The sequence below is a fragment of the Electrophorus electricus genome, chromosome 9, assembly GCF_041902795.1.
Source record: "Electrophorus electricus isolate QZ-2024a chromosome 9, ASM4190279v1, whole genome shotgun sequence".
Classification (NCBI taxonomy): domain Eukaryota; kingdom Metazoa; phylum Chordata; class Actinopteri; order Gymnotiformes; family Gymnotidae; genus Electrophorus; species Electrophorus electricus.
The window spans coordinates 18,857,501-18,868,040 of NC_137505.1; the positions used below are offsets into that span (position 1 = coordinate 18,857,501).

The 10,540-nt window shown below is 46.8% G+C and overlaps 1 protein-coding gene across 3 annotated transcripts in view; it reads left to right on the forward strand.

Moving 5' to 3' along the window:
• plcl1 (phospholipase C like 1) overlaps positions 1-8,202 on the forward strand; it is a 47,085-nt gene extending 38,883 nt beyond the window's left edge. For 2 of the 3 annotated variants that reach the window (XM_027026274.3, XM_081720608.1), the window contains exons 5-8: positions 838-1,041; positions 2,920-2,995; positions 4,125-4,234; positions 4,631-8,202. In XM_027026274.3, the coding sequence (XP_026882075.2) occupies positions 838-1,041; positions 2,920-2,995; positions 4,125-4,234; positions 4,631-4,798 (558 nt within the window). In that variant the 3' untranslated portion in view covers positions 4,799-8,202. The remainder of the gene's footprint in view (positions 1-837; positions 1,042-2,919; positions 2,996-4,124; positions 4,235-4,630) is intronic. The other variant, XR_014125260.1, reaches the window with a different exon arrangement.
• The last annotated feature ends 2,338 nt before the right edge of the window (positions 8,203-10,540 follow it).

Consider the following 10,540-nt stretch of genomic DNA (forward strand, 5'->3'; position numbering starts at 1 on the left):
TTGATGTAGGTACCCTAACTTGCCTTCCTGATGTGGCGTGTTTGAAATAAGAGAAGTGTGTGTGTGTGTGTGTGTGTGTGGGGGGGGGGGCGTCTGTGTGGGTGTGGAAGTGAGTGAGTGTGTGTGTGTGTGTGTGTGTGTGTGTGTGTGTGTGAGTGTGTGTGAGTGTGTGTGTGTGTGTGTGTGTGTGTGTGTGTGTGAGTGTGTGTGTGTGTGTGTGTGTGTGTGTGAAGTACTTGTGGGATCAGATGCCATCTGAGAGTAGTGAAAGGGCAGGTGAATTGCACGAGGTGGGGGAGGAGTATCGCTCCATATCTATAAATACCCCACATTCCCACAGAACTGCTTATCTCACACACACACACACACACACACACACACACACACACACACACACACACACACACACTCCCCAGGTGAGTTATGATAATAATGGCACTGGTTGTATGACTCTGCCATGTGGAAAATGGAAACTGGCTCCCCCGTTTGTCACACTCCAATGAGAGAAGCCGAATCATAAAATCCGAAAATCCGATAGATGACCAAGACTGAAATAGCTGATGTAAGTGGGCAGCTTTATCTCTCTGTGTAACACAGACCAGCCAGTCACAGATGATGTTTATGGTAATACCTGCTATTATCTGTCGTCGTGTTGAGATAAAACGTAATAAATTTGAGTGAGTTGCTGTATTTGGGAGAAGCTAACCGCTAGCAGAGTGAAAACATGAACGTGGGGCTGTTCTTGCTCATCTTCGGTCAGCAGCGTTTTGCGTGTGGGTTTGTGGTGACTCTGAAGTGTGCGTTATAACATTCTGTTTCTGTTTATTTTGTCTCTAGAGTGCGACTGTGGCTTTCAAAGAGCAGTGTGGCCTCCCCCCTGTGGCCAAACTGAAGCAGTGCATCCAGAGCCTGGCGACAAGACTGCAAGGAGCCGATGGGCCCCCTGGGGCCACTCTCATTCTGAAAGATGGTTACCCCTGCTTGGAGCCCCTCAGCAACCTGAATGACACCACGCGCAAGCTGCTTAATGCCTACGACGTGGTACGTAACACGCGTGGATTGAAAAGAAAGCTTTAAATGGCTAACAAAGTCAAGATGGCCCTGTCTTTGTAATGGAAACACTGGTGCCAAAGGGTGGTCTTAGTCATGATATAGACGTTTTCAGTATTTCTTTTTGTTTGGTTTCTAGGGTCTAATTCAATAATCATAAGACAAAATCTATTCCAGAGGGCTTCTTTCTTTAGTGCGGTTTTCCAGAGACAGGAGACGTACACACTCACGGGAACCATCTTGGGTAGACGCCGAGCATGGCTTTGTCCACAGGAGAGTCCGGACTTCTCAAGTGCACTTCAGTGACTTTGGAGTTTTGCATTTGCACAAAGAGAAAATGTAAGGAAACGTTTGCATGAAAATGGAGCGTTAATAAAAGCAGCGAACAGCCGAGCACGGCACACCCCCTCTCGCAGTCGGACAGGTCTGTCGCACGCCAAGAGTGAGTGAGTGAGCGAGCGAGCCTGTCCTGCGCCGGGGCGCCGTCTGGTCGCTAAGCAATGTGTCAGGTAGACTGGGACACAGCATCCATCTAGCTGCTAAGCAACAGAATGCAGAGAATGGGACACACCGGAATGAGCTACCGGTGTGGCGTCCGCACTGCTCGGACCCCTTGCTTGTTTGGACTGTTTGGCCTAATTCACCAGTACTAAATTACCCACCCACACAATAAACTTAATGCAGTTAAGGTACTCAGAGCCAAATTACACGGAGGACAGTGCAAAACATATAATGTAAAGGACCAAAAGCTATTCATCATGTAGGTTGTTAGGTTATATGGTAAAAATAACACAGGCAAGCAACAAGCAACCCACAGAATTATCTTATTACACCACTGAATAAGAGGGCAAACTGAGGAGACACAACGTGAATGAGAGAGTTATGCGTGCAGGGTAGTGTGGGTAGTCACCGTGGTGAGCCCAGGCAGACCGGAGATAGCCGGCCTGTGCGCGCACAGTCCCTGAGATGTTCACTTCAAATCCTGAGGTTGCCTAGCTACTGAATGCAATTCCTTCCTTGCTTCAGCGCCTACAACTACGAACGTGGGCTCACCTGGGCTGTGTCCGTGGGTGGGCGTGGGCGTGTCCGTGGGTGGGCATGGGCGTGTCTGTGGGTGGGCATGGGCGTGTCCGTGGGTGGGCGTGGGCATGTCCGTGGGTGGGCGTGGGCGTGTCCGTGGGTGGGCATGGGCGTGTCTGTGGGTGGGGGTGGGCGTGTCTGTGGGTGGGGGTGGGCGTGTCCGTGGGTGGGCATGGGCGTGTCCGTGGGTGGGCGTGGGCGTGTCTGTGGGTGGGGGTGGGCGTGTCTGTGGGTGGGCATGGGCGTGTCCGTGGGTGTGTGTGGGCGTGTCCGTGGGTGGGCGTGGGCGTGTCCGTGGGTGGGCGTGGGCATGTCCGTGGGTGGGCGTGGGCGTGTCCGTGGGTGGGGGTGGGCGTGTCCGTGGGTGGGCATGGGCGTGTCTGTGGGTGGGGGTGCGTGGACAGACATGAGCGCGGTCCTCCTTTTCCTCTGTTCTTTCAACCTGAGCGGGATTTTGCTCGGCAAGACGGGCGTACAGGCCTGGACGTCGATGATCATATCGCTTCCCTGTTTACACCCATCCTTCTTTCTCTCTCTGCTGCACCCTGGACATGGCGTCTTCTGGAGCATCCGAGATGGGGAAGGAGTGGGGGGCAGTAAGGCAGACAGACAAACAGGCAGACTTGGCCCAGCTGTCTGGCTGGTCTGCGCGTTATAAATATCTCCAGTGTGGGAGAGAGCATGCATGGTCTCTGCTGACCACGAGACAAATATACAACGTGTCTCTGGTTCTGTGGATCCTAACCTTACTGCCTTATATATATATATATATATATATGTCATCCACAGATGATCTCAGCTAATAAGCAGCTAATAGAAAACGCGGACGGCGTGCAGGAGAGGATCGCCCAGGTGCAGAAAGACGGTGGGTTGAAACCAGGGACGCGGGAGTAATAATATCCCACTGGTGGCCACGGGGTGTGAGGGGGGGGATACTCCACATTATCCCTTGCAGGCTGATACAGTCTACAGTATTTAATTAACAGCTGATGCCATGTTTTGTTAACATCAAACATTCGCAATTGTACTGTTGTTTTGTCCCGCTGCTCGTGGGCCAAGAGGCCCATACTGAGTGGTTGTGGGGGAGGGAGTGCCGTTACCGTGGAAGTGAGGGAGTGCCGTTACCGTGGAAGTGAGGGAGTGCCGTTACCGTGGAAGTGAGGGCAAGATTTCCACCACGTCCATGTGACGAGAGCCATGGCCCGTGCACTCAGCTGTCCGCCATGGAAAAGGCCAAAGAATAAGCAGATAGAGTTAGAACATCACAGATCTCTCTCTTGTTTCTCCCCACACACACACACCCACACCCACACACACACACACACACATACACACACACACACACACACACACACACCCACACCCACACACCCACACCCACACACACACACACACACATACACACACACACACACACACACACACACACATACACATACACACACACACACACACACACACACACACACACACACACACCCACACACACACATACACACACACACACACACACACACACACACACACACACTTACACACACACACACACACACACACACACACACACACACACACACACACACACACACACACACACACACACACACACACACACACACTCCCTTCCTATTTATGCCTGTGAAAATGAACTCAGAACTCACTCTGAGGTGGAATGGTATGCGCCTATGCCAGTAATTGGCTGAGAGAGTGAACGGGAACATGCGCTGCTGTTCTGGAATGAGAGGGAAATAGTGAGAGGAATTTTAGGAGAGAGACGCTCCATGTAGGCTAGCACGATGCTACCTAACTAGCTGCAGCGCCGACGTCTGCCAGATCCTGCAGAATCACACCTGTCGACTGTGTTTGAATATAGGCGTTCATGCATTTATACATGATTTTTTTGCAGGTGTCCTGCACGGTCCTTCTTGATAATGTGATGCTGTATGTGTGCGTGCGTGTGTGCGTGCGTGTGTTCAATGCCCTGTCTTCACCAGGCATGGTGTTCCATGAGGATTTGCCAAAGCTAGGGGAGAAGGAAAACCTGAAGGGACGCAAGCAGAGCAAAGTTGTGGAGAGCTTCACGTGGAACATCACCGTCCTGAAGGTGGAAGGCCCACCCCCCACTCTTAGACTCTTCCTGCCTCACATCCTTACTGCTGTTGGGATTCTTTTGCTTATTTTGATCAATTTGTGAACACACTGAAGTTTCATTTTTAAACTAATTGATATTCTTCAGCGTTTTGCAGCATTGAATAGGCTCTGATTTCGGGACCTGTCACTCACATTGTGAATTGTAGAACAGACAATGCCAAACTTTCTAAAAGTGTCAGTATTGAGACTTAGAGAGGAAAGTTTTCTCCTCTTCATGCACTCAATTCTAACTTTTGCCTAAGTGGCAATATAATGTTATTCATCATAAATGTTCTGTTTCTTTTTCTGCATTGTTTCCCTGTCTCTTCCTCTCTATCTCTTTCTATCTCTGTTTCTGCCCTTCACTCAGGGTCAGTGTGACCTTCTACGCACTGCTAAAATGGACGCTCTGGATGCTCTGAGGCAGCTGGTGTTGGCTTGTGAGGCTTGTGGACTGGCCTTGACCTCTGAACTCCAGTACACACCACACAGCCTCACCTCCAGGCGGGGCAGTAGCCATGGCAATGGCCGCATCTGAATACTGGCTCTCTAGGCCCCGCCTCTTCAGGCCCCGCCCCCCCAGGTCTCGCTTGATCCGGTCCCACTTTCCTAAGTCTCCCTTCCCAGCCACGTGAGAGATTCCCTGAAGGCGTGCAGAGAGAATTGGAAAACGGACGCAGGGCTGGGTGAAAAGCTTTTCGTTAGTGCAATAGATAGAGCCAGCGGAGTGTGACCATTTGCTGTGAATGTATAGATCTGGGTTTACATACTGAGTACTGAATACCATGTACCATTGGGAAATGTAAAGTGAGTTCCTCATTGATGCATACATATAGGCCCCTTCTGTGTGTAAAAAGAGAATCAGAAATATTTTACTTAAAATGTCCTTACAAAGTTTCTGAAAAAGAACTAAACTACTATGTAACATTCTTGTGAAAACTGTTAACTTGGAAAGAGAGTTCCACTTAGCACAGGGTGGTCTGAGGCCTCCCGCAGAGAGCTGTTTTAGGTACTGTTGCTTTCTCATACTCAGTGTTGCTCTGTGGTTGCGCTGTGTGCTGGAAGCGAATCGTCATTTCTGGAGCGCTGAGTAGAAAAAAAAGCTCCTGCAACCTCTTGGATTCACAAGGGGCACTTTCACTCAACCGTTGCTTTACGCCCATGGCCCGTGACCATTGCACCGTGTCACCAGTCAAATCAAGAACCCATCGAGACCTGCAAATGCTCTCCTTTAAGATGCTCTGTCTCCTGTCACAGCTAGGAGCTGCCTCCCGTACTAAGTTTGACTGAGAAGTGAAGCTCGTTAGGAGGCAACACCGAAGGACATATCCCTCCAACTCCAGCAGTCCTCTGAGATGGCCTGGTCTGTCACGTCTGGTCCCAGTAACAGAAGTAGCAGGAGATGCCATTGTCTCATTACAGGTGCACAGTGGACATGACTTAGCAGTGTTACTGTGTCACCGGGGCCTTCTGCTCAAGCCCTTTACAGAATAACCAGTGGTGAGCGTCCCACTGCAGTGGCAAATCCAGACTGGACAGTGTCCAAACTGCTTAGGATCAGATGGGAGATGCCAGAAGGAAATGAGAGAAGGAAAAAGGATGTGAGGGGTGTGTGACCCCATGTTAGCGATTTGTATCATCCTGTCACTTCGTTTTACAATATTGCCCTCTACTGGCCAATAACTGTAAATGCCATGAAGAACCGTCCTAAGGATCCCCCACATTAGCGAGGTCACAAGTTGGGGTTTCAGTATCCAACACCTCTGTAACAATGGGATTCTGACCCCATGTGACTTCTTCTCTCTTTGTTCTGGTTTGAACAAGCAAAAGGACGACAGCATTCACCTTCAGTGCTTCTGAATGAATGTTCAAACGTGACATTGGGCACTGGGAGCCCTGAACAAGCAGCTGAATCCTGAGATGGCTGAAGGCCACTGAAGCATTAACTAGCGCCATGGCAACGTTGTGGAATCTGTCGTTTAACACTTTTTATTAGTATTGCTGCATAGAGGGAAAGCTTCTGCCGTTATTGTCAAATGCTTAAAAGAAAACACAAAAAGGAGTTGTCATGTTAGAATTTAGCTTTCCTCTCTCCATATTAACAAGGTAATATAGAAGTGAAAATATGTAACATACCTTTTTTTTTCTTTTACTATGAATAAGAAGTGTGTCAATTAGTGTGTCAATATGTGTGTGACCTTTTTGTGTAGGTAAGTGTGTTTAGGTTTGTGTATGTGTGTGAATGTTGATTGTAAGGGGAAAAACATTCTGGATGTGAAGGATTTCTCTGCTGTCTGAAGAATTGGATTGTTTCTTCCTAAAGGACCGATGACTGTTGATGACATTTGTCTCTAGTTTCCTACATGGTCTTAAGAAGAACGGCCAGATCAGATTCATCAGTTGGGAACCAAAAGTGCTTTCCACTTTCATACCACACATGCACACGGAACATTCATATAATAACCAACAGCTTCGAACGAATTAGTGGTTGACTCGCTGTCCTTCATTCCACTGACACGTTCTTCATTTTCCTCTCAGATCTTTCTAGATACGCACACCTCTTTCACCTCGTCCTGCTGCCCTTTCTTTTTCCCCTCTCTCCCTGACCAGGGTGAGATATCAGCGCGGCTGCACATTGCCAGAGCTTTTTTTCCCTGTGTTCCTGCGTTCCCATTCCTCACGGTCTCTCCACCCCTGAGTGAGAAGTATGTATTACAGTGGTGCAAGGCCGCGCAATGTACACAAGGTGAATTGTGTGGCTCTGCTTGTGTGTGTGTGTGTGTGTGTGTGTGTGTGTGTGTGTGTGTGTGGGTGTGTGTTTGCACGTGTGCTTTTGCTTGGGAGCCTCACATTCAGCAAATGGACTAAGAGCTGAAGAACGTCTTAAACAATGGTTATTATGTGTTGGAGAGAACTTCACCAGTCTCCTGGTGAACAGTAGAATTAATTAAATGTGCAATTTGCCTATAATGGAACCTTGAGGCATCCCTTAGTGTCCTGTTTGTATGAACTGCCTCCTACTGACCCCAAACATCCCTCTTCAGGATCTTTTTACCAGGCTAAGGATCCATAGGTGAATAATGAATGTCCAGTCATGGTATTAGCTTTCTGTTTCCGTTTACATACAAGGACAGTGACTCAGCATGGGTCACAAGAGTACTAGGTTAGATCAGCAGAGCAATGTTCATGTCCATAAGATTAGATGGAGGTCAAATACTGTTTGTTAGAGTAGAGTGATAACAGTACTGCCGAGCTAGACACACACACACACACGCACAAACAATTGATTAGTTTTTGGGCTGTTTAGCTTGCAGTGGAAATACCTTTGTTTTCTCATAGAAAATCTACTGCATACGTTCAGGTTTTTATAGAATTGCAAACTGTGTAACAGCAAACTTGGGTAGAATTACATAAATCATCAGTCGAAATGGTTAAGTAAATATTCGGAGTTGGTATGAGTGTCTTAAAATGGCACCAGTCCTGTTCTTAATGTTATCTCTAGTAGTATGTAAATGAGCACTAAAACAATTTAACATTATTTTCTGAAACTGCATTCACTTTGAATACTTCAGTATTAAGTAAAGGTGAACACCTCAAATGTTGCTTTAGAATTTCACTGTTCATTTACCCAAATCGCATCTCTAAAAGTGAAGCAGTAGCCCACATTGTCTTCAGTGGCCTCTTTTCTGTTCGACTGCCTTTACACTGATCTTTAAAAAACAAATCTGATATTGTTTTGTCTAACTCATATCACTAGTTGTTCTTATGTAAACAAAGAGTATTTATTAAAGGTATCATGTGTTAAACAAAACAAAACAAAAAACAAAGCTTTAAAATGACCTTGCTTTTATTTTGAAAAGCCAGATTGTATTCTAAAAGATTAACAAATATCAATGTAATACAGATGTGTCCTAGACTAAATAAAGCTTTTACTGACTATCCCATCGTCTCTCTATTTCATGTATCTTGTCTAATTAGCCTGGTTTTTTTGTATTTATACCCCCTGTTCTAGCTTGCCTGTTTTCTCTGCTTCTCTGTTAGAAGTTCTCGTATCAGCCACAAGATGGCGGTGTAAATTGAAACTTGACAGCAAATGTTAAACCAGTAATTCCTAATAGCTCCACATTTACAGTTAACGTTATTGTCCAGAGCCACGTATAATTTTCAACCATGTTACAGAGGTAGGCGAGTGTAGTATCGGGAGTCTTGTCCAGGATGTGGAGATCCAGGAAGCGCACACGGGTACGTACAGGTTTCGGACCGAGGTCCTTCTTTAGCTGTGCAAACAAAATAAAATACCTCCTGCGAAAGGAGACATGTCGGGTATAATGTATTGCATACTGCTAGGGGCATAACGATGACTGTTGTTAACATAAGTTCCTCTGGATGGAGACATTTTCACAGAATTATCCTTCAAGGTATGAAATAACTTAAAACACTAACATACTAAAAGGATTTTCTAAGGGAAAGTTATATATCCATTGTCGAGTAATTTTATCGCCAATCTCAGCCTGAAAAATAAATGATTTTCTGCACATGGATTGATTGTTAATAAAGCACTAAAGTAACTTAACTGTTCATTATTATTAATTTAACATATTTCCTCTTTTTATAGTTAATAGTTTGTATGTTTCTTGCAAGTCCAAAAATGCCATAAAATAATACATACAGCAGGATAGGCAAACAGTCCCTCTCTCTTTCTCTCTCTCTCTCTCTCTCTCTCTCTCTCTCTCTCTCTCTCTCTCTCTCTCTCTCTCTCTCCTTCAAAGATGTGCACGCGCGCACACACACACACACACACACACACACACACACGCACACACACACACACACACACACACACACACACACACGTACAAGATGTATAGTTTTTTCTAAAGGTGTAGTTCCAGGGACTAACGGAACAGATGAGTGGAGACAGTCCTCGGCGTAAAGATGAAGGGGACGTGAGGGGACATCTGGACTGCAGCTGTGTGGCCCCCAGGGGCCCGTAGGCGTCCGGTAGGACTCGCAGGGGACACACACGGGCCAACCTCTGTGATAATCCTCGCAACTTCGGTGTCTCCCCCTAGTCATATAACCGATCAACACTCCTAAAGGGGCCACTTCTAAAACCGGACAAATAACAGGCCTTAGAGAGGTTGTTTCTATGTAAGAAGATAGGCTACGCTTCAAATATAGACCTAATGGTTTCTCAAAAATACAGCTAAACCACACAGTGCATGTTGATTTATTTGTTTATGTAATGTTTATAAGTTTGAATAGAGACAGACGTTTACGTTTAAATGACGCTTAAATGATAGGCATGCATGTTGCATCTTAATTAGGTCATAAGTTTCCAAAAATAATAGACATAACGGATGTGAATCGAATAAATGTTTAATTCATGCTTTATAGGTTTGAAAGAGCTACACGACCTAACTACATTTTAAAAAAGATTTACGGACGTGCGATTTGGTTGATTTGTCTGCGTTGAAAAGTGGACTACCCTGCAACTTCCAAAGAGTACCTGGAATGCGAAAGCAAATCCGCTTATTGATGTGTCTTAAGCAAAAGTAGTTATTTTAGCATTTTGGGAAAGGGGAGTTGAGACGCGTCACCATGTGCTTGCGGTCGACTTAACAGCGGCGAGAGCAATCAGTATCCGCGCACCTCCGGCGCTAAAACAGCCGCACATTAGCGGCCGGGAGCCGCGCGTATTTATCTTCTCTGTGCGTTGCCACGGCGTGAAGACGCGTCGCCGCCGACGCCGGCGCGGTGCGCTTCCGCGCTAATAGGGCCCGTTAATTTAGCTCGCCGCGCGGCTCCCAAGAAAACCACTTTGGGTTTAATTACAGTCTTGCTCGAGCGGCAATTTCTCCGTGATTGTGGCGGAGAAGAGCGTGGAGGGGGTGGGGGGGAAGGAGCGAGGAAAGATCACCTCTTAAAAGTGTCTAAATTGCATCTTATTTTCTCCCCTTTTTAACCGTGACAAAGGGAACGGTGACAATAGCGCGGCGTGTTTCCTCCTAAGCAGAAGTGCGTTGTGACCAATTACCAACGCCATTATCTGGGCCATATTAAAAGTGGCACCGGAGGCCCGATGAGCCGTGATTGAAAAGTTTGTCGGGCGAAGTTTTCTTGGTCGAGTGAGTTACACTGCTTCTTCCACTTTACTTTATGCGTTGAAAAGGTAGATTTTATCGTTTGCTTTTTAATACAGCTGGAGTCCTTTGGTTGTTGCGCCAGACCTTTTGTTTTTCTCGGTCCTCTAGATCTCATCGAGACGAGTCTTCTGTCC